This window comes from Grammomys surdaster, unplaced genomic scaffold (assembly GCF_004785775.1).
Source record: "Grammomys surdaster isolate TR1022 unplaced genomic scaffold, NIH_TR_1.0 98, whole genome shotgun sequence".
NCBI classification, from domain to species: Eukaryota; Metazoa; Chordata; class Mammalia; order Rodentia; family Muridae; genus Grammomys; species Grammomys surdaster.
In genome coordinates, this window is record NW_021604577.1 from 12,207,884 (window position 1) to 12,232,859 (window position 24,976).

General features: G+C 43.8%; 1 protein-coding gene across 1 annotated transcript; it reads left to right on the forward strand.

The window, feature by feature from the left end:
- The first annotated feature begins 22,217 nt into the window (after positions 1–22,217).
- Positions 22,218–24,052, forward strand: Nkx2-8 (NK2 homeobox 8). Its single transcript, XM_028781491.1, has 2 exons — positions 22,218–22,588; positions 23,198–24,052. The coding sequence occupies exons 1-2, from the start codon at positions 22,441–22,443 to the stop codon at positions 23,752–23,754; spliced, it is 705 nt and encodes a 234-aa protein (XP_028637324.1). The 5' UTR covers positions 22,218–22,440; the 3' UTR covers positions 23,755–24,052.
- Positions 24,053–24,976: the final 924 nt, after the last annotated feature.

Genomic DNA, 24,976 nt, shown 5'->3' on the forward strand with positions numbered 1-24,976 from the left:
ACACTAAATAAATGTAAGGGCTGGAGAGATGGCTCAGCAGTTAAGAGCACTGACTACTCTTCCAGTGGTCCTGAGTTCAATTCCTAGCAACCACATGGTGGCTCACAACCATCTCTAATGGGATCTGATGCCCTCTTCTGGTGTGGCTAAAGACAACTACAGTCTGCTCATATATAAAACATAAATAAATCTTTTTTTAAATAAATAAATCTTAAAAAATTAAAACATTTTTAAGTTTTAGTATCTAATCAATGGATATTTAGATCATTGCCAATTTTTGATGATTTTTTTCGTTTTTAATATCAAACTCTGTGCCTCCTTCCACTCACCATTTCCCCTGCTTCCGTCCTTGGGGATGATAATCAAATGGTGAAGGCTCCCATGTCAGGTCAATATACAGAGACTAAGAGAGTTCAGAATGCTCACCCTAAATGAGATCTGCATCACACCCCTCTCCCTCGAGGTTCGGGAATCCACATAGAAGAAGAGTAGGGAAGACAAGGGATGGATGGATGGATGGATGGATGGATGGATGGATGGATGGCTCAAGAACGTAGTATTTGCCAGACACAACAGAGCAGATGCATGTGTGAACTCACAGACATGCTAGCAGAGACCTGCAGAGGCTCAACACAGGCAAAGTCCCAATGCTGAGGGGGAAAGGTAGGTACAAAATACCACCCCTAACTGAGGAGATATTGGTACTCTTGCTGATAGAGAGGAGGCCAATTTTCTTCAATGCGTGGCACCTAATAAATCCAGAGTAAGTAAGCCTCATGCTAAGTAGTTATTGGTCAATACAGACTGTACTTAAAGGGGTGGGGGAGATCTGGAAGGAATTGGAGGAAGGAGATGAATATCATCAAAATGCATAGCGTGAAAGTCTCAAAGAACTGATTAAAACATTAGTTTTTTTTAACTAGGTCTTTGAAAAGTAATTGTTAGGGTCAACGTAGGCTTTATTGTTTTCATTCAGACACAGAGGTCACGGAACGTGAGTGTGGACCCATTTGCAGTTTACCTTCCTAAACCTCTGCTGAGACTCCACTCCCTCCCAGCCAAATAGCAAGCAAGACGAAAGACTCTCTAGAAAAGTTTGCTATGAGAAGGTGAGTGGCGGTCACCTACAAGTGAAGTTCGTTCGAGACCAGTTTTTGTAACGGAAAAGCTGCTCTTAAGGGATTCATCCAGGCATGGCTCAAAGGAAGGAGGGCTCACTGCAGTTGTCATAACTACTGGAACACTCATCACCTCTGCTGGCGGCTGACAGAGGACTTCAAATCATCATTCTTCACAGAAAATACTTGGCAAGGAATTACTGAGAATTCAGAGCCTCTGGGATTACAATCAATTAAATCTATAAATAGAAATGCTCCCCAATTATCTCCCATAAAGAGATAGCCTAATGGCTCCTGTATCCGGCAGGAGGTTACAAACAGACACAGCTCCATATAAGTGTGAGAAGGATGCAGGAAGAATGCAATGGGATTTGAGAAAAGTATAAAGCTGAATCTTTATATTGCCTTTCTAAAACTACAAGGAGAACAGAATGCCCTTGACATTAACCAAGTATAGTGATATATTTAAAACACTAAGCAAGAAGTCTTTAATGGAGAACTGAAGCACAGCCATGACTAATGGTAGCTGCAAATTAAGTGAAGGTAGAGAAGGAGATACAGTGTTTCCATTTCCACAGATAAACTAATCTGGATATTCTAAAGACTCGTTGCTTTTCCTAGAAATTCAACTGCTTGACTCAGAGTCTAGGGAGTTTGACCTTTGATGTGAGCTACAGGATTGTCATAGTTTAACATCTGATGTGTTTAGGATATACAAGAGAAACCCCTCCTCTTTTCCCCAGCCTGCCCTCCACACCAGTTCCACCATTATACTCAACTGGGTCAAGAAGGGGAGGGAAGCCAGACTGAAGGTTTGTATACACCACTCCCTGCACATCTGCGACACTTCACGCCCCCCCCCCCCGCTTTAGACAGGGACAGGAATGGCTGTCTCCGTTTCACTGGGAGGAGGGTGAAACTCAAAAGGGTGAATGGCTTCTGGCCACCCAGCGAGATCTCAGCAAAGCAGAGACTAGAAGGCCAGGATTTTGGATTTCATGGTCCTCCTCTCTCTTCTTTATTCTTTCACATGTTGATCCCAAACTTCTTCTTCTTCTTCTTTTTTTTTGTTCTTGTTAAAAATATGCCTCTCACCTGTTTTATAAATACAAGTCAAAAACTGTCCCATCAACCAGGTCCCGAGTGGAACTTTGTCTTCCTCAGCCATTTACTTCTGACATCACAAGGAGCTAAGACTGAGTCTCTTAGGAATTTGTGCTGGGAGTGTGGGGGTGAAAGGTCATCCCCCTGCTCATCCTTTGGTGAGTTGTCAACTAGCCTCTCACCACTGATCAATCAACCCCTGACCACCAACTGCCTATGGTGTAGCTCTCTGGTTCTGTCAGAGCAGAACTCTTCCTTTCCGCCCATCGGCCCCGCCCCCTGCCCAGCCCCTCCCGGTTTCCCCACCATTCTTTTTCTGTCACACTCACTCCGTTTGTCCTGCCTGATCCCTACAGTTGTGCTAATTCTAACCTCAGGAATTAAACAGCAGCTTTTAGCTGTGGTGGAAGCTCTCCATGGATTCGCACTCAGCACTTCATGCGTTGCTATTGATTATCCACAAATATGGGGTTTTTTTTGTTTGTTTTTATGCAATTGAAACAAACGGTGGCTGCACCAATGGCTAAAAGTTAAGAGGAAACCCTAAGATCATGAGTCAGCCAACTTGCTTCTCCAAAATAAGGAAACAACCAAAATGGGTTTAAGTGGTTCTCTTTTGGTTGTACAATTGCAGACAAAATATTATGAACCAGATTTCTGACAGGTAATATGCTATTTTTCTCCCAGATGAAGCCACCAGCTTCTACTTACAATTCTTTTTAAATGATATTTACTTAGTTTCTTTTCTATTTTACAAAAGGTACATTTTTCATCTAATTAAGATATACTTTTCAACTTTATTAGTTTACAACATGTTATATACAGCCCATACAGTACATTTGAAATATTTCCCCCTAAACATTAAAGTAATATGTGTTCAATGTATAAAACTTGGAAAATGAAAGACCTTAGAAAGAAAAACTTACCCAATGTCATTGATCAGAGACCATCATGGTCAACATCTTAGTATTTCATTGTCTGGTTTTCATTTATTTTTACATTTTGTTGATTCTATTGTTTCTACAATTTTATATCCCAGGACTTTGTTTGTCTATCATGACATTTTAAACCTCTACTGTGTCATTATGAATTCTCTGTATAGATAATCCAATCCATAATTTGATGTAACTGTTATTTCCAGTAAGCTCTAACCCTGGATAATTTAGTCCAGTCTCATTTTCCCAATCTCTTAAGTAAGCTACAATGAAATCTATGCATTTATTTTATACAGTTCTGTGTTTTCCTTAAGGAAACGTGTTTCTAGAAGGGAAATGGGTCAAAATATATTTACATTCTCAGGGCCTCTGATGTATTTTGTTCAATTGCAATAACCTGATGCGGATCCGTACCCCACCGACAGACTTCATAATACTTCTTAGGGTCTTTTTCCAAATTCACTATCTTATTTTTATCCATCGAGTCTTGACAAGACTGAACCAGGAATCCAGGGTGAATCTTCATCCCAGCCAAAGAACTGGTCCCAGGGTGACCAAAGGAATGGATTACGGGGATGCTCTACCTGGTCACCTTTAGCTGGCTTCAGTAGGCTTGGCCGTTAGTCTCTAACTTCTGTTGGCTCCTTCCTACTCCTCATAGCGAGCTGACGAGAGAGGCTCATTCTGCTGTCTCATCTATAGGTAACTCAACATTTTGATCACTGTATACAGCTTTCCAATTTTATGGGGAGTCAATAAGTTTCTCTGAGAGAGTGGCTAATTTATCACTTCTAGCGCGTTATAGATTTTCCCCAGTCAGAACACCTAAGAGAAAAAGAAGGTAGCATTGTAATTACACAAAGACCACCGATAACAGGCTGAGCCGAATAGCTATTCTCCTTCTATGACATCCCCCGTATCTCCAGTTCCTCTTCCCTAAGAGAAAAGGAATATGTCTCCAGAAACAAATTTTTCTTCCCTGAGGTAGCTGATATATGTGAGGGCCATAGACAGACTGAAGCAAAGGCAGAAAGGGGAAGGCAGGGAGCAAGTATCTGGGCTGGCTTGTAAAACCCATTAGTATGAGATGGCCCTAAGTGGAGAAGTCAGGATGTCAACTGCAGACCTATGCCTGTCTTCCCGCTGGTTTGTTTGAAGTTAAAAGAAAAAGGAGATGATGCTCAATGGATTGACTATTCATTGAACAAAATCAGTCTGGCAAAAGTTTAGTTCCAGGAACATCGCCTTTACTGGTCCAAATTCTCAAACTTTTTTTTTTTTTTTTTGTTTGTGTTTTTTTTTTTTCTTTTGACTGGAGGTCTTCTAAAATTACATTTATTTAGCTCGACTGTGTGTGTGTATGTGTGTGTGTGTGTGTGTGTATGTGTATGTGTCTGTCTATCTGTGTGTGTGTCTGTGTGTGGGTGCGTGTGCCACAGAGTACATGTGGAGGTCAGAAGACAAGTTGTGGGAGATGGTTACCTGTTTCATAGTTCTCAGGAACTAACTTAAGTTGTCAGTCGTGATGGCAAATGCCTTTAGCCACTAAATGCCAGCCCTGGAAGTCTTTTTAAAAATACATTAATACATGTACTGGCTAAGTAAAAAGTTTAACCTTATTAAAGAAACTGTTCTCAGTGTGTGAGTGTTGACCATTGAAACATCCAGAGAACAGGAAGAAATCTTTCTTTGGTTATTGACATAAGGCTGAATGGAAGGAGTTCTGTGAAGGCTCTGTGTCCAAGACTGAGACTGAGTTTGTTTGCTTTCAAGTGGGAATTTTCTCAGAGCTAGAAGGAATTTAGGAGATTATGGGTTCAGCCTCTTACCTCTAGGCAGTTAACCCTAGAACTCCAAACATACTTGTGAGAAATTTAGATATCTCCAGGGAAGTATGCCAGAGAAGATCTCTCTGGTCTAAACTGACTCTGGCTCCTGTCTGTCATACCAATGCCCACGTCCTACGCTGCTGCTGCTGCTGCTGCTGCTGCTGCTGCTGCTGCTGCTGCTGCTGACTGATCATAGTGGCCGACATGCTTGGATTTCTTATAGAGCAGTTTCCTAAGCATTTGCGCTATTGCACAAGTGCTGGTGAGCTGGCTGAGTTTTCTTACGTTAGTACACTTGTGTGTTGCTTTGTTGGTTTGTTTGTTTAGAGTGTGTCTGTATACTCATAGTATTTCTATTGGAATAAGATGTAAAACTAAGTGGGTTTGCCAAAGCCTACATACCCCAGCCAAGTATTACAGTTAGCACCAAGCACCTCTATGAAGAACAATGTCTCCTCCACTGTCTTCACATTCTTCATCTCTAGAGAATAAAGAGTAAGTTGTGTGCCACTTAGCTGCCTGTGCATTGGGAGAACAGGCTGCATGCTTCAGGTCTGGCATTAGCCACACCCTTGCCATCCTTGCTGGCTTCCTTATACACACCGCTCAGAGAAAAACTTGAGGCTAGGAACTTTCCAATCTCTGCACATGCTCTGCTTCATAGGCCGGCCTGCAACATGGTAAATTGCACACTGCTAGTAACGCATGGTAAGAGCCACCTATGTGCCATCCTGGTGCCACGACTGGGGACTTGACTAATCCATAAGCTGTACCAGCAGAAACACAGGAGAAAAGGCTTTGGGGCACATTTGAGACTTTACGATGAAATTGGTGTTTGGAATCCATTGTTTTAGACCATGGCTCAGTGAAGACTTAGAACAGTTTAAGAGCAGAAGAAGTTCATTTTTTATGCCAGTGTGCAAATCCCTCTTCACTTTCCAGACCTATCTGTCGCTTCTTTACTGGTAGGTGCCGTAAAACACTTATTGTGTTTTCTTTCCACTGACAGAAGAAAATGCTGTTCTATGACAAAGCACTGGAATGGGGTTGCTTTCACCACAGATGATTGTGGAACCACAGAAATCTGACCTCCATTCCAGATTTTACTTTCAACAGCTAGCACACACATATACATGGGGGAAGGAGGGTCAGAGGAGGATGGAAAAATAACAAGGAAACAGGAACCTAGAAAGCTAGCATTAAATACCAACTATGTACATCTTCCTTAACACTAGAATTGGCCCCAAAACAGTTCTTTAAGCATTTTGTAGCAAATGAGTCTTACAATATAATATAAAAGGTATAGAATCTTTTTCATGGAGTGGGGAGATATTAGGAATGAGTAAACCATGCCCTTTGTTTAATACGAAAAGCAAATAAAGTTTATTACATTGATTAATTGATCAATTGATTGACTAATTTAATTATTCTCTGACCGCCACACACACCCTGGCACCTGCAAGTACAACCACATGTAATTGTAGTATACACACACACACACACACACACACACACTCACCAAACAAATAAATGTAATAAGGAAATAAGAAAACTCCCTAGCTCATCAGTTGGATTTTCCCATTTACTTATGTTTATTAGACCTGAGGACTGAGTAGATAAGGTTTTAGAGCTCCTTGGGCACTGCAGGTGAAGTCAGTGAGGAGTAGGCCTTTGTCTCAATAGATCTACTATCCGTCTGTGCTGACAGATCCATACAGAAGGCATGGATGGCAACCACTCCTTTGCTCTCATAAAATTAGAGAAAGCAGAGAGGCTGCACGATGCCGGCAGAGGAGCTCAAGTTGCACGATGATGACGTCAGAGGAGCTCAAGCTGCACGATGATGACGTGATGATGACGTCAGAGGAGCCGAAGCTGCAGCGAGCTGAGAGCAAGTCTGACGTTGCAGGGCTCTGACCGCTACAGTTGGGTACAAGGTTTTCAGTACTGCTTTTCTCCTTGGTCAGCATCACCAAACACCTCTTGGTGTGGGGCAGGCCCCTCCCACTTGGCATTTCATCTTCTGGTTACTCTTCTTACCAGAAAAGTCTGTGGCCAGTTCTTGAGCCCGTTCTCAGCTTTTGGGGCTTGCTTTCTCTTTTGGAAGCACTATGGTGCTCTGATTTTTCTCTGCCATGATTTTTTGAGGAGCCCACCTACAAGAGTCTCTGAGGAAATGATGCAGTAAGTGCTTTCCCGATCGATATAAGTCTCCAAAATTTTAACTGATATTCCTTTCCTGGGCACAGAAGATGCTTAGCCGAGGTCAGCCAGATGTCAAAACATCCGAGGCAGAAGAATCACAGAGAACATGAACAGAGAATATTATATCCTGGGCTGGAATTATTAGAAAACCAGAAAGTGACAGTTTGGAGCCAACTGCCAGGCCGTTCTTACAAAGATATGGGCCTTACACATGTCCTATAGGAGTTTTGGTCGTTTCATCTATAAAATGGTGATATCAAAAAACATCAAAATATTACCATGACTATGACATCTGAGCTGACTTTTATAAAGTGTCTACCAAGATGCTTGGTGTGGGGCCAGTGAGGAAGTTCAGCAGGTAAAGGCTGTAGTCATAAAAGCCAGGCAACCTGGGTCCAACCCTCAAAACCCATGTAAAGGCTGAAAGAGAACGAACTCCACGAGATTGTCTGCTGACCACCATATGTGTACTATGGCAATGTACACCCCTCCCTCACACACCAACACTCACATACAATGATAATCATGAGTAAATAATTTTTAAATTTAAATGCTTGGGATAAAATCATTGCTTTGAAGAAGTATAGAAAGAATAGCCTAAAAAAGGCACTCATTGGTCCCAGAGCGCAATAAAGAGCTGCTGTAGGGAGAGAATCAGTCCATTTGGAAAATCCTTCCATTGTCAGTGTCAGAAAGGTAACAAGAAGAACCTTGTGACACATTAATATCAAGGAAAGACTATGAAATCTGGTCTGCAAAAACTAATGAAACAGTAAGGCATTCTGGTTAAGTAGATAGTCTGGTTAATAGAGTTCTTGTCAAGATAACTTCACATAATGGAAGCATAATACATATTCCTTGACTGTGCCATATGGTTATATAATACCTCTCTCTCTCTCTCTCTCTCTCTCTCTCTCTCTCTCTCTCTCTCTCCCCACCCCTTTTTGTGTGTGCGTTTCCATGCAGATAGAATTATCTTTCAGGTTCCTGCTCCTGCTGACGTGCCTCGGCATCCCCCACCACCACAGACTCTAGACCTCTGGAAACATATGCCAAAATAAATTCTTTCTTCTGCATGTTATGTTTGATCATGTCATTCACATCATATTGCAGCGACAGAAGAATGACTAACTGAAGCTGGTACCTAGAGTGGGGTTGTGCCTGTGAGAAAACTGGCCCTGTCTTTTGCCAAGGAGTGTGGAAGACTTTGGATCTTTAGACTGGAAATGTGACTGAATGCTGTAAACAGAGATTAGTGGACCATCCTAGGTAAAGCCTAGAAAACAATACAGCTGAGGGTAACACAGATGGTGACGGTCCAGCTCATGAAGTTTCATAGGGGAACAAAAACTCTAATCAGTACCTGTGACAGAGGCCATTTGTACTGCACTCGGGCAAAGAATTTGACTGTTTTCTGCCCATGTCCTGACAACTTATGTGAGGATAAACTAAAAAGTAATGATCTAATTTGCTCGAGAGGATATCATTGAGTGTATGGATTGGTTGTTGCTGATTACTTTATATAGGTCTACAGTGAATAAGAGCAAGTCTGGCAGAAAGAAATATAGAGTGTGCATCTGAGAGAGGAAGCGAGTACGAGAAAAGTGAACGGGGCAGCCGAGATGTATTCTGACAGAGAGGCTGTGAGTGTTGAAATCAGCACTATTAACGCCCCTACTCTGCTTCAAAAAGAGAAAAGCCTTCCTAGGACAAGACCCCGCCCGGCTAAAACTCCGATTTATGAAAGGAGAGAGCCTAAGTCTTTTCTCCTAGAGAGCAATTACACGTGAAAGCTGCTGTTCCGGTGATCTGAGGGGGTGAGGGCCCACCCCAAACTGACAGTCAAACTTTCCACGTGGGACTGGATTTGGAGGCAAGAAGGATCCAAGATTTAGAGGATTGTAGATTTCTCCTCGTGATTTCTGAAAGCCACTGAGGCTAGGCAACGTGTAGCAAAGTTGGAAGGCCCATGAGGCAGCCCTGAGAGGCCATTGTGTGAGTCTATAAAGAAGAGGCCTGAGGAGTGGTGGAGCACCAGACAAGGGAAGGGCAAGGAAAGACACTTTCCTAGAAGCTCTCAAGGATTCAAAGCTCTGCTCATATTAAGCATAAGATTTCATTATGTAGCCACAGCTGGCCTGGAGGATTCTGCGTCGACCAGGCTGGCCTCAGAAGCATGGAGATCCACCTGCTGTTTGCAGAGTGCAGGGATTAGAGGTGAGTATCACTCGGCCTGGCCCCGCTCACAGCTTGATCTCACCCTTCACACACCCCAAGAACTACGAGAGAACCAATATAGGTTGCTTTAAGCAGTGAAAAATGTGAAATTATTATTTTAATCAATCAACAAATTAATTATTAGTGGGGCACATACAACTGTAGAGGTCAAAGAACAACTTCCAGGAGGAGGTCTTTGCTTTCCGCCTGTTGAAGCTGCTCTCTTTTGTTTTCGAGGTGTATTTCAGACTAGCTGGCCCAAAGCTTCCACTGGTTCTCCTTCTAAATCCTTATAGGAATTCCAGGATGCATCCAGGATTTTACATAAGTTTCTGGGCTTCAGGGATCTTGTTTAGGTCACCAGGCAAACTCTGACTGCTGAGCCATCTCCTCAACCATAAAATATACAAAATCTTCATATTTTATTACTTGTTTCCATCAAAACAGAATGATTATATACATTTTGAGCAGGGTGGGGTCTCACTGTGAATTCTTGGCTGGTCTGGAACTAGCTATGTAGCCCAGACTAGCCTGGAACTTGAACTAAGAGATTCACCTGCCTCTACCTCCAGAGATGCTACAGTTAACAGTGTGTGCCCCATACCTGGGCTAAATAGTTTTATATTTAAAGACAAAAAAAAGTTCCTTACTATACTTAGAACTATACTTACTCACTTAGTGATCCACAGTTTTAAGGAATGAGATATTATTTATTGGGAAACTGTCTATATCAAGTTATGAAACAAAAAATTGCTAATTATCCTAAAATTTTTCACTGTTAAAGACTCCCATCAGTGCAAATAATCCTAAGGTGATTCACCATCCTTGAATAGGAAATTCCCAGAAATGACTAGCAAGGGATATGACCTCTTTCTTCCCTTACTCTTCAGCCAGCCAGACATCCTTATTTTAAAACTTTTACCTTTTCTCATTAAATTAGTGGTTATTTAGACCTTCTAGAATTAGTAAAATCAGGTATCATTTTGAACAAAACGCTCCTTTTCCAGTTCTCTAGGATGCCATAAAACTCTAAGCATGAGAAAGTTCAGTTTGCCATTTATTTACAGTCTTTATCAAGCAAATAATATTCATATTTTGAATTATGCAAATAAGCATTTACATGATAAACCGTAATTGCTCTCAGACAGCTGTTTATAATTGGGTAAATGAGACACACTTTAAATTGTCTAAATACACACTTACCCATGTTTACATATTTATACACTAAACTGTTAACTATTCTGAATCAGCTGTTATCATCTATTGTGTCTTCCTCAGTTCAAAGGGAGAGAAGAACTTTGCTCTGAGAGTCAAAGGATTGCCCTTTTTTTCAAAGCCGACCTCTTTCTCTAATCTGCCTGTGGCATCCCACAATACCTCAAGCAGGAAGTGGTTTTATACTGTTCTGCTGGGTGGGAAATTAAACCACACTTACATTCATACCTAACTAGTGTTGTACAGTAGTGCAACACTCAACTATAGTTCTTTATGATGCAATGTTTTACCACCTAAAACAATCTATTTTCATTATATTCAACTGTTTGTTTTTTAAGATGGGCTTTTCTGTGTAGCCCTGACCATCCTAGAACTCACTCTATAGACCAGGCTGACCTTGGACTCAGAGATCTGCCTGCCTCTGCTTCCTGAATACTGGGATTAAAGGTGTGCACCACCAGGCAGCTCAGTCATTTATTCTTGTACTAACAACTCCCTCTAAAAAAATGAAGAATAGTTTTTGAGACTACAAAAGTTATGCAGAGCAGGGTGTCTGAAAAGGCTTACAATCTAGTAAGGAAGGAGGAATTAACACATTTGAAATATTCAAGGAGCAACTAAAAGAAAAACGCTTTTGACTATTGTAGGCTTAGATTTTTGAAACCTACTTTAATTATAATGTTTTAAAACGTCAACATCCCTTTAGCCCACCACCCACCAGAGGTTGGAGAAAAAATTAATAGGAAACAGGGGTTGGTTATGGACCTGTTTATAATTAGTTCTCTGAGGTGATTCCAGTATTTGTTGTCAGCAGTCAAGTCCACTAGCAAAATGCCAAACACAAATCAGCAGAAGCAGTCAAGTCTATTCTACAAACACTAAATTCAATCAGTAGCAGTGGCTCAATCCAGGAAAAAAACTGCAAGACTCCACCGATTGGCATGAGCCCCAGGAAGCAGCAAGAGGTAGCCAGAACACCCCCAGAAGTTCCTAGGTGAGTTTCTCTCTATGAAGTCACGACAGGTGAAGATCAGCAACGAAGGCAAGGTGAACTGATGCCAAAGCGTCATCAGTGAAGACCAGCCTCAGAGAAGCCTAAGGAAACACCAATGCCAAAGTGTCATCAGTGAAGACCAGCCTGGGAGAATCCTAAGGAAGACCAGCGAAGAGCTGCTGAGCATCAGCCTCTATCTGTTGGGTTGTACTTATACCTTTGCCAGACATCATGTGTCCTCTCAAGCATCTGTTCCAGCAAAACATCACATGTCCTTACACCAGGCAACTTCCAGAAAAACACTACGTGTCTGTTCTCAGCAAAACATCCTCTCAAGTGTCTGCTTCAGCAAAATATCCTCTTATAGGACAGTTTCCAGGAAAACATCACATGACACCACTGAGTCTCCAGTGAAACCAGAAATTCTCATGTTAGACTACAGAATGGGGTAGAATGTGCGTCCTGAGCTTTAAGGGTAGGCTGGCAGGGAGCTCACTTCTCTCTGCAGTGTTGACTTTCCAGACTCTGGAAAGCAGGCCCAGGGGAGAGAGGGAAAAAACAAGCAAACAAACAAAAAAACCTCTTCCCAGCTCATTTGCATATCTTCCAGGAAAAGTAGTGTGAGCAGCAGCATCCTTCCTCTTCTTGGTTGTTCCCAGTGAGCACAAATTCTTTCTCCTTTGAAGCCCCTTTAATCTTACTGCATTTCCCCTTGCTTTCCTTAAGCAATCAGTATTGATCTGCTTCTGTTCCTTTCTAGACACATACACTTATTTCTAATTCATCTGAGTCGACTCTTACATACTGCTTCATATGTGCTGAAGAGAAAGGACTTTACTAGAAGATGTTCTGGGTGAATCAAGATGATCCAAATGCTACCTCAGGGCTTCATACACTAGAAAGCGCACATCCTGAACTCCAGAAGCTTGGTGGGGGTCAGGGTAGGGCAGCTGCAGAGGTCCTAAAAGTGAAAACATCAGAGCTCCCTCTAATCACAGAAGCGTGGTGAGTTTGCTGATTCTCTAGACAACTCGGGCTGGAGTTGAACACCTGAGATGGGAAGTGTGGGTAGCGTTGCTAGATCTAAGAACTTTCTTCCAGAGGAGGCATTTGCCTTACTCTGTAAGGGGAAGAAAAGCTACTTCTAGACTCAGTGTAGGGAAAGCTTAAGTGGAAAAAGCCATAGGCTAAAGAAATCTGGGCTCCCGATCTAGTTCTTGAAGTACTGGTCAAATCATTCACATTCTCTCTGACTCTCTGTGTGTCTGTCTCTGTCCCTCTGTCCCTCTGTCTCTGTCTCTCTCTGTCTCTGTCTCTCTCGTGTGCGTTTGTGTGTGCGTGTGCACATGTGTGTGTTCTTCTGGAAAAAAAAGGGCCAAACTGTTCTTGTTAGTTATGTGGCTTGATGAACCTAAACATCTCACAGGACCTCATAAAAGTAAAACTCAACTCCTTATATATCTCACTTCCCCAAATCCATTAGTACAAAAGCAATAATTAGATAAAATTTACTCATATAGTTGAAGCTTATATGATAAAATATAATAGCGGTAATAAGAACAATAAACGGCATAATTTGTAGAGCGCTTACTAAGCGTGGGAAAGCACTGCTGCTGGTGCTCATAACACTTCGCTAGATGTGAACCAAAACACGTGTATTTTTATATGTAAAAAACTGGTGTGATGTGCAACTTGACTCAGGTTGTACTGAGGGACCCAGACGTTAAACCTAGTTCTAGTCCGTCTATGTGATTCCAAAATGTGGTGGGTGTTAAAAAGAAAACTCAGATTGCCTAGTCTGGGCTATTCCTTATGTTTGACTAGATAAGTCTTAGTGCCAGCCCATGTCTGGTGCTCATGAATTCCATACTGTATATTTTTGTGGGTTACAATTGAAACTTCTGCCTCAAGAGAGACCAGTAAGCTACTGATAGTAAAGCTATGTGGGTGGCAGCCTTGCAGTGGGGACACAGGGCTTGTATATTTGTGTAATTCAATTGACTCTGGTCTAGTTAGCACTCATCAGTCTCAGTAATAGGCTTCATTTTCTCCAAGAATGTGACAGCTGGCCACAGCAGCCAGCAAGCAGACCTATTGATATTTTTGTTGTCCTTGGAAGAAAAAAAAATTGTCTGTGGATACAATGTAGCATGGAATGAGACAATTTTCTGTCCATCCTGATAGGACCCTGGGTGGCTAGCCTAGCTAAACCACAGGCTCCAGGTCTCTGTCAGCCTCCAGAATTGACTGGAATCACCTTGGGTGGTCCCTCCCAAGCCCATTGTGCACGTGGGGCTGTCTGCCTATTGACATTAGGGGGTGCACCCCCACCTTCCCTTTGTTTCATCCCCGATTTAAGACTCATTTGTTCTCAGTGGCTTTTAACTGGTTTTCAATCTATGTTCATTGCTAAGGAGATTTAACTTTAAAAACTGCACCTTTTAAAGGGGTTTCTGTGACACCCAATTAGCATTGTAAGGGACGAAGTTGTTTGGAAACAAATACAACTTAAATCATGTGAAATCACACTCTGCTGGTCACTGAGATGCTAACAAAACCCCAACAGGATTCTGAGACATTCGTTGCTGTCCCTACACCGATGTCTAAAATATACAGGCCCCAGGCCCCTAAGCTGGTATCTGAACAGAACCACAAAGTCATCTCTCTGCTATGGTATTTCAGTCCATAAATTTTCAACCTTACTGCACCTTGTTCTCTTTCCTACCTTCCAGCTGGGAGAGGCGGGCTAGTCTAGCTTTTGCAGATCACCAAACCCCTTCTATTCTTTCAGTTTGTCACCTGGACCTCCATTCACACAACTACCTCACACTGGTTAGAGACACTAGCCCTAGCAGGTGTTACTCTCCATCTCAGGCTGCCCTTAGGAATGCCCTTGTGATCAGTCATATGAAGGGATAACCAGGATTTGCTCTGAATTTTCTAGGATTTTAATATAAGAAAGAAAGAAAGAAAGAAAGAAAGAAAGAAAGAAAGAAAGAAGGAAGGAAGGAAGGAAGGAAGGAAGGAAGGAAAGAAAGAAAGAAAGAAAGAAAGAAAGAAAGAAAGAAAGAAAAAGAAATCTCAATAACAAAAAACTGGATCATGAAAAGAGAAAGTTGAGTGCTTTTATTATTGGTCAGTAAAACAAATGATTAAAATTTCTGGAACCAGAATTCTGGAATCCTTAAAGAAGAAACCAGAAAGGCAAATTTACAAGGGAACGCTTGCCAATGATACTGTGCAACTTCTGGAATTCTGGCTTGCAATCATACTGTGTAACTCCTGGAGTTGTAGCATCTGGGCTGCTGCGAGGTTCACTGATGGATGATCAGTTTGTAATGATCAGGAATAGTATGTTTATGTCCTTATTTTATTTGATTTGCTCCTTCTAAAGTTGTTTTGGAGCTTAATTCTTTGGCTTAAAGGGAACAAGCATCCAGGGTAGAAGGTGGGTTTATTAAAAGAAATGTCTGATTCTCAGCAATCACTCTGTGCTATGTTCCAGTAGTTCATTTAAGAACAGCACACTTGGAAACAATCCCTGATACACAGGCGTGTTTGCCACAGTTTTCTCCCTGTGGCTCAGAAAGTTCTCATGAATGAAGTCAGAACTGAAAAAGAGTAGTTTTAGAAACAAATTTCCATAGGAAATATCAATTACCAAAGAAACAGTCTGATCCTAAAGCAAAAATATACTCTATTCTTATTCTTTTTCTCCCTCCACTCTCCAAGTCACCTGAGCTCTTATGGGATCAGAAACCTCATAAATTAAAAACAGCTTCGATGACGAACAGCCACTTTTCAGTTGCAAACCTCTTCTGTTGAAACAAGATGCAATAGAGCAACCCTACAGAGGGACCTTGTCTGCTCCTTCTTTGATAATATTCCAAAAGTGCATATGAATTCCAGAACCGTGGGTCTGCTCTCCCTTCTGTGTGTGATCACACTGTTGCTTTCTTTGTGGTGTTTACATTTGAAAAAAAGTAAGATTTTGATTTCGCTCAAATAACAGAACCAAAGAAGCAGCTATCATGCAAAACACCCACTTCTATCAACCAAGTGAAGAACTGTGTTTGGGTGACAGACCCAAAAATGTGTGTGTCTTGATGCTGTAGCCATCTAGAATAGTCCGGTATGAACAGATTGATGATGTAGTGTAATGAGCCAGTGGTGAAAATGAGCAATCAGACCCTCTGCTCAGGGTGGACGTGTCACTCACTGATCCTCATTGCTCTCACACCATGTGGACCATGACAGAGGCGAGCTGGGAGGAGAGCGGCTGGAAACCCTAAGGGGAGAAACACAGAGTTAGTTCCAAGTTAAATGAGAGCCTGCCAAAAGGATGAAATAGAAAAAAAAAAAAAGGAGGCTTTCTGAGGTGCTTTCCCATTCCGCAGGTTCCATGTGACAGAGCAAAAAGTGATGTTTTAAGGATAAGCCAGTCGTATTTAAGGATGGAGCCATTGTACAAGAAACACGTTCAGGAGAAGAAACTCTAGGGTGTTTGTATGTTTCCCTTAAAGCTCAAATCTACTCAGAAAAAAATATAAGTATGTATTAGTGATAAATTTATTATCTTAGAGATAATGAAGCTATCATTTTTAAAGCCATCTATAAAAACTATTGTTTTACCGGACATGAAAAGTGTATTAAATACATAGTACGGATATGTTTTAGAATTTGGGAGACTATGCTTAAATCAAGTAATTTCTAAGTTATTTCCTAACTGGAATAAGTTCAATTTACAAGTAACTAATTGTCCTTGGTTGGTTTTATTGATGTCGATAGTAAAATCTTTTATTTGTTTATTGTAATTTACTTATTGATTGGTTGGTTCAAGAAAAGACAAGCCAAAATAATAGGTTTCAAGACTTTCTAAACACCTTTCTTCATCCTTGTCTTTGATAAAGCTAAACTAAAATGCACAGTATTTAGCCTCGTCATTTATATACGTATTTGCCTGTGGGCTCCAGAGGCAGTTTCCATGGCGAGCTCCCTGGGCACAGAAACAGGGTGAGTGGAATGTCTCTTCCAATGAGGGACTTTTCACTGACAGTGATAAAGGCCAAGAGCCTCCTCCACACAAATGATTGAAAAACAGAACACGAAGGACATTTTTATTTTGTGTTGTTTCCTTTGTGTGTTATGTGACTTCAGTGTAAACACCCATTAAATCAAGAACACAAAGGCAGCCACCTATGCAGGGTAGGGGATTCCCAGAGTTGCAGGAAAACAGACAGAGGGTTTTTTTTTCTTTTTCACTTTGCTGCAAGACATTTTTCCCACCTCCCCTCGGATAAGGAGAAATATTTTTCCAAAGAACAATTGAAGAATAACCTAAATAGCACAAACTGAGAGTTTAAAAGCCAAAGTTTATTTACTGTAGTTGATTTTCAAAAATATCAAAAACTAGGGGGAAAAGGACCACTGTCATGTGGAATATTCCACCCATGCTTTTCTTCCCTGAAATTGTCAGACTGTAGCTTTAAGTGAGCTTACTCCTTCTTTAGCCTAATTCACCCTTCTTTCTAATACTGTCTACTAAGGTGCTGGCTTTCCTCCCAGGCTACCACAGTCTGTGTTCAAGGCTCTCCATAAGCCCCAGTTCTCCTGGCTAAGCTATCCTGACTCAGGATGAACTACAAGGGTAAGCACGCAGTGAAACATTCTCAAATGTTCAAAACCTAAAGTGATTATTAGTGCTTTCAAAACTGAATATTTGAATCTTCAGTCCTTGAGAAATCGCCTTAATAAAATTTCAATAAACACTTATCCAGAACGACTACTTTGATATGCAGTTTAAACTACTGCCAATAAAAAGAATAATATCTCACTTTAATAATGTGCAGTAAATGCTTGAAGTTGATCTCAAAACATAGCAATGATATTTTTAAGGGGCGCATTACAGTGTTTTTTATACGGTATGGGTAGCTTGTTTTAAAAGCTTCGACTAAAGTGCCAGTGGTTGGTTTTCAGCATGTACATTAGTCTGTGCAAGGTACTGGTCATAAAATGTGGCCTGGGGTCTGTCTTCCTTGTCCTTAAATAACACTATACATAAGCTATATATAATACTGAGTGTGTTCTTCTCTATTAATAACTTCAGGTGTGACTGATCTAAGACCTGGATCTTTTGTTTTGTAAAACTCAGAAAGGATTCTGTATTTTATAATCTATATTTATACAAGTCAAATTACATATGTATGTATATATATGCATTCTATAACATAATTTACTTATTTATAGCAGTCAAATTTATGTTTATACATTTAACAAAGTACCCTTCACAAAAAAAAGATGAAACAGAAGTAAAAATTTTAGATCTAGACAAATAATGTTTGGTGTATTGTGTAGTTATTTTGATTCCGACAATTTACAAACAATGTCAGAACAAATACTTTTATGCCACTGGAAGACATGAAAACCATCAGAAGAGTTAATAAATGAACCAGTTTTAAAAATTAAAATCTTACTTTGTTGAACTTTTAGGAAGTGGAATGCAAGGGCAGTTAGTTTAACAGAGTTCTAACAGAACATATAGATGTAGATACAGATGTAAGTGTCCAGTAGATATAATGTATTATAGTGTCTACTTAATCAACTGTGTGAACATAAGCGAAAAAGAAAAACCTTTTTTCCCCAGAGACCAGGAACAACAGCGACAGCAGTGCAAAAGCCTGATTTTAAGAGACTTAATATAGAGCATCCCATATTTTGTTACTTGACATTAAGCGATAAAATCTAAAGCCAGTTTCAAAGATGGACCAAATTCCTAGCCTGAAAGTAACCACTGTCTTTTGTCATCTGGGCGTACATCATCCACACAGCTAGGAAAGAACTACAACCAGGCTGAGCACATCACCAAGTGATTGATTATTAGTCATTAAAAGAGAGATTTTTATTCAAGCCAACTAGTTTCCAGAGTGAAAGCTGAAGAGATCTCATTCTTAAATGCTGTCTTTCCTAGCTATTATACGAACTGAGATCATCCTCTGATGCTTCTTCAGGTGCCAAAGACCCATTTTTATTTTCCTTTTGCTATTTTTTAAAAAGATGTATTTATTTATTTTATGTCTGAGTACACTGTTGCTGTCTTCAGACACACCAGAAGAGGGCATCAGATCCCAATACAGATGGTTGTGAGCCACCGTGTGGTTGCTGAGAACTGAACTCAGGACTTCTAGAAGATCAACCAGTCCTCTTAACCACTAGCCATCTCCCCAGCCCCCCTTTTGCTATTTTAACTGACAATTGAAAAAGAAGGGAGAGCAGTTGTTGTGAGGGAAATGTCCTGGTAGTGGAGGGCCCTCCATCCTCTGGCAAGAGGATTCCACAGCATTGCCTCTCTCCAGCACTGTGTAGAGTTGCAGGAATCTATAAAGGAGGAGGAGGAGGAGGAGGAGGGAGGGGGAGGGGGAGGGGAGGGGGAGGAAGAGGAGGAAAAGGAGGAAGAGGAGGAAAAGGAGGAAGAGGAGGAGGAGGAGAAGAAGGAGAAAGAAGAGGATGAGGAGGAGGAAGAGGGGGAGGAGGAGGAGGAGGAGGAAGAGCAGGAGGAGGAGCAGGAGCAGGAGGATTTAAAGACACAATTCCCCTCCCCCAAAGATGAAGATACTTTCGTTTCATTTTTGGAACTTCCTAGTTGTAACTTCTTAAGCATTCTGCTATGATGAGGATCTCTGCATAAGACTTGGAATGTGTGAATGGTTCAAACATTCTCACCATATCAGATTAAAGCTTACTCCAGTTAGGATGTACTAGACCCAACTGCAGAGAAACAAACCCTCACAATGAAGCAATAATACTCACACACTGTGCCGAATTGCAGACTAAAACACCAACCAACATTTGAAAATCTAGAAAAAAAATGCCCCATAAGAAAGATAGATATTAACTTGTAATTTCAAGAATCCCTTGTGTATGGGGCTAGAGGAAGGATACACACATCTGTATCTCCTGTATGCCAAGAGTCATGGTCTTCTCACTCTTTTCCTACTGGCCTAGTATCCAAATAGTTTTCTACACTTAAGTCTTTGATTCTTTAAGGTAGAAGAGGCAGTGCAGAGAGTCCCTTCCTCTCAGGAGTGTCTCCTCTCCATTTTTTTCAGAAGGCATAGTTTTCAGGGGACAACCTCCTCGGGTGTTTTTGGGCGCAGACTCTGGGAAAGAGTGGATGTAAAGTTTCAGAAAAGAACCCTGGGAAGAAGGCGAATATTCAAGGATGTGTTTGAGCAGGGAAATGACTGGGCTCTGTATCATCAAGAAGCATAGGGTTTCCCAGGACACATACGTGCACACAAGGCCGAAGCTGAAGAATACGAAGCGGGGAGTGATATTAAGAACGCACCCTAAATCCAAGTTCTCCCTCAGAACACAACTGCTGCAAAGGGGCTGTGCAGCTTGGGAGTCAAACTCTGGGAGTAAAAGCAAATACTTGAAGCTGAAGAGCTCTTAAGAGCTGAAGGGTGTCGTTTACTTATTTCTACACATCAGTGTGGTCTTCGAATGTTAAATAGATTAAAAGGCTAAGAGAGGTCAGTCAGCCCAGGGAAGACTCTTGTACATTTCCTAACCTGGTTCTTCCTAAAATTGTTAAATGTGGGGGTGGGGTGGGGGGTGGGGGCACAGTCATCTGGAGAGTCCTTCACAAACTGAAAAGCTGACACATCGACTCCTAGAATGTCCTGCAAGGTGGATTACAGTCTACTGACAACGAATCATACCATAGATAGGTCAAAGAAATTTGAGAGGGAATGAGAGTCTGAAACTAATAGTCTAAGAAATTGCCAAATGCCAAATCTATTTGTCTTGGGAGAGAGCTGGAGCGGCAGAGGTCCGATGAGAGAGAGAGAGAGAGAGAGAGAGAGAGAGAGAGAGAGAGAGAGAAAATATGAGAATGAATATCTCAAGACTGACTATTTTGCCAGAGGCAGGGAAGGGATGCACACGGGTTTCCAGGTCTGAGAGGCCTCACCTGGCACAGCTTCCAAGTTCACACAGGGTCTTGGAATCTACACTCAGGTTTCCCCAAAACTCTACCACCTCTCGCCAAACCTCTGGCTCCCGCCTGCGTTTTCACCGCAGAGAGGTCAGCACAGTCATTTCAATTTAATCTCATTTAAAAAGACATAACTAATAAATCTATTGCCAGGGCCACAGAAAGACGGCCAGCAGAGTCGATCGATCTCCCAATCCCATTGAATCCTATTGAAAACCATGACAACACCGGACAAGCTCTGATTTATCCCAGCGAGCTAAAGCGCATTGTGAGCAGACGTCAATCACGCATTATTCCGGACTGAACAAATGCAAAATCTTTGCTGGAACAAATGCTTCCAACAGGTCCGGGTGTCCCTGCTCCATTTCCCCTTTGTTTGTGGCCTAGCAGTTGGCCTGTAGTGGGCTAGCCTCCGCCCGACCACCCAGCGCGCCATGCCACCGGCCACTTCAGGCACGCTTGGTAGGACAGCAGCTGGGGGTGGGGGGCAAGCTGGGTGAGGGAGGGGGTGGTCGGGGCGCCACGCCCTTGTCAGGTTCGAATTCAGCCTCAGCAAAGCCCATTTTTCGGGTGCGGCTACCCAAATGCAGCTCTCATCCCTGAAATTTAGAAACCAGATACCCAAATAACTAGCTGGATGGAAAGAGGCTTCTGAGACCGCACTCAAGCGCTAGACTGAAGCCAGAGGAAGGCTAGAGGCCAACAGAATGTGCCCGCTCCTGCTCCTGGCTGAATCTGGCCTCTCCTACCCGCTCCACCCGCCTTCCACGTGGATCATTTTATCTGTGCTCTGTTGGGGACTAGAGGACATGGGAGAAATCTCCTGCCAGGCACATTTCTTTTGGGCGGGCCTGTTGCTAATTCTGCCTATCCGCCCATTCTGATGCCAGGCGGGGCAGCTGTGCTGTGGTCTGCTACACTGAAAGCAGTGAGCAACACAGACCACTGCCCCTTCCTATGCCGCTAACTCGGAAACTGGCACTGACTTTGGTGACACAGAGATGAGGGGCAGGGAAGAAGCCAGAGCGACAATATGAAGGAAGCCTGAATGATTTGGCAGGACTCCCTAAAACTGCTACCATTCTTGGGTCCTTGAATGGAGGAGGTCAGCACAGAACTCCAGACTCAGGATCCATAGAGGCCAGACCAAGATGGGGATTTCGGAATCTGGATTTTGGCTGTCTCCGTTTTTTGTCAGCCTGAGGAGACAGACACAGGTCCGGAGCTCTCCCGCAGGCTACCAGCCCTTTCAGATTGTGCATGGGGTGCGGGTGTGTGTGTGTGTGGGGGGGACTGCGGGGGTGAGGCTCCTGCAAAACTTGTGCTCCTCAACACTACCACCCAGCCCAGGCCCCATGTCAGCCTGAGAGAAGGAAGCTGGGGCTCGGTTGGGAGGACCGCGGTCACTGTTCGCCACCCAAGATGTTATTCACTGGCAACAATCCCCATTATCTGTCCCCACTTTGGTCTAATCAGACAATCACTAATACCGGGCCTGCTTCCTGCGACCTCTGGGAGGTAGCCTTGCAGAGGGGGCGGGCGCCTGGCGGGGCGGGGCGGGGGGCGGAGATGGCACCTTCCGGACTTGCTCCGGCTTCGCACCAGCACTCATTCAGGTACTTAAGACCCTGGACACCCCAACCGCGGCTTTCAAAGCCTACAGAGTGGCGAGGGCTGTTTATATAAACAGGGATTCCTCCAAAGGCGCTGACATCCTGAGGCCAGCGTATGGCGAGCGCCTCCCACTTCCATCCTTAGGAGCGGCGTCCCCGGCCGCCCCTGGGTTCCTGGCCTGCCCTGTTCCCCCATCTTCTTCCCCTCCTCGGCCATGGCTACCTCTGGACGCCTCGGCTTCACCGTGCGCAGCCTCCTGAATTTACCCGAACAGGACGCGCAGCCCCGGGTGAGGGGCGAGCAACAGATGTGCGTTCCTCAGACCGCCGCCTGGATGGAGTCGGAGCGCAGTCACTACCCTTGTGAGTGAGTCAGGACTGCGGTGGGGGGCAGAGGAGGAACCCAGCCAAGCCTCTGGGTTCAGTGATGGAGAGCGGAGATCCCAACCCAGTCAGGTTCCTTTGACCCTAGAATAAGTGAGAGGCTCTGTGGTCCTCAAACTGACAGGTGGTGCGTCCGGGTCCACATCCCGAGAGTAGATCCCTGGTCCCGGACTGCTGAGGAAGGAAGTGATTTTTGTATCTGGCGATCCGAAAAGGTCAGGATAGTTAAGGATTTGAAACACCTTCCTTTTGTGTCCCAGGACTTTGCAAACTTTGTCAAAACAGAGGTGGCCAATATTGGTGACCCAGCTTGTGGGAAACTAGTTTGCCTGCTTAGCTGCTGTTGCGACTCCTTTAAGAGAACCTCAGGGTGGGTTTCTCCAGGGCATCGTCTCGGGTCTGCTGATTACTTTTGTAGAATGGTCGTAAAAGTAGGAGACGCAAGTGCCCAGATGTGAATCCAGCGAAGCAAATAGTCCGGAGCAAGGGAATGGGGACTCCAGGTGGAAGGCAGGGTGGGAGAGACAGGTCCGAGACACTCGCAGAGGCTGGCCTCTCACCAGGCGATGTCTGCTTTGTGGTTCCCAGCCTCAGATGAGAGCGGCCTGGAGACAAGCCCCGCAGACTCATCGCAGCTAGCTTCTCTTGGGCGGGCGTCCCCCGGCTCCGACGCGGAGAAGAGGAGGAAGCGGCGGGTGCTGTTCTCCAAGGCCCAGACCTTGGAGTTGGAGCGGCGCTTTCGGCAGCAGCGCTACCTGTCGGCTCCCGAGCGGGAACAGCTGGCTCGACTTCTGCGCCTCACGCCCACGCAGGTCAAGATCTGGTTCCAGAACCACCGCTACAAGCTGAAGCGTGGGCGAGCGCCAGGGGTCACAGAGTCTTCCGATATGGCAGCATCAGCTGATCTGCACGCCGCTCCCGGCCTGCTGCGCCGCGTAGTGGTACCCGTGCTGGTTCACGACCGGCCACCGTGCAACGGCAGGAGTGAGGGGACCGCTGCGGTGCCCCAGGACAAGTGCAGCGCACGCCCGGCCACGGCGTGCCCAGTACCAGGCTATGCCGCTTTCGGACCGGGTTCGGCGCTAGGCCTGTTCCCTGCCTACCAGCACTTAGCATCACCAGCTCTGGTCTCCTGGAACTGGTGAGGCTGCTGCGGGGTGCCTAGAGCCACCCTAGCCTTGGGACATTGCTATTTGGCGCAGTAGAGCTACAGCCGCATCAAAGTCAGGAGGTGACCCTTGCAGGGGGCCCTTCTTGAGTCCTGGGTCCCTGGGTTGTCCTAACTAGCAATGGCAAAAAACAAAAACAAAAAACACACGCAAGGGACTTTCTCCAAAACTCTTGATTGTTGCCCCACCGCCAATTCCAGAGCTAGATTTTGTTTCTTGATCATTATTTGTATATTTTTAAATAGTGACTTGTATGAAGCAACTTATTTTTAAATAAGAAATAGAGTGGTTTTTCTCCTTGATTTGTGCTGCTATCATACTGTGGAGGGTTGGGTCCCTGGCGCTCCTGCCACTAAAATAAATGCGGACTGGTTTCCCTTGACTGGAGCTGGGAAGACCCTTAACATTGAGGCCCACCACCAGTTATACTGTAGGTCAGAATAAAGTCCCAACAAGACTTTGGGAAGGAAAGGGACGTGGAGGGAAGCAACTGAGGTAAATCTAGGGTCGATCAATCAACTGGTGGTCTCTGCAGAGTAGAGCTGGTGATTCTTTAGTCTCTGACTCAAAGACTGAGAATGAATCCTGCTCAGCAAGCAGGGTCTGGCTCAAGGTTGGTTCTAAAACTCGGGGGCTGAGGAGCTTGGAACTAAGGAACTTGGGACCTACAATTAATGTCATGAGTGCTTCAATATGCTGTCGTTTCCGGCCTCCTCTCCCTGGCCATGGTGGTACTGGATAGGGAAGGTAGTGAAGAAATAAAAAGGCCACCAGGAATGATTGGTGTTGGGCACTACTTCCAGGCTACCCTAAAGAAAGAGGAAGGACCTGGGAGATTTGGTAACACCATGTTGGGATGCGATCAGCTAGTGAGAGCCTGGTCAGCGATTCTCACAAGAAGTAATCTCCTTTCCATTCCAGGCCTCGGTTTGCTCCTGTTCTTTTCCTGCATATATAGAGAGGAAGGACCTCCAAGGCAGGCAGCCACTGTCTCTGAAGCTGTGACCTTATTTCTGGAAACCTGTTTCAGAAAGATGAGAGGAGAGAGCTGTCCCGTTGGTCCAGATACAGGGACAAGGCCCCTGATGAGTTCTGAAGAATAGACACTGGGCTTGGTAAAGGTCCTCCTCACTTTCTTGTCCAAGGAGGAAGAGGAGGAGGAGGAGGAGGAGGAGGAGGAGGAGGAGGAGGAGGAGGA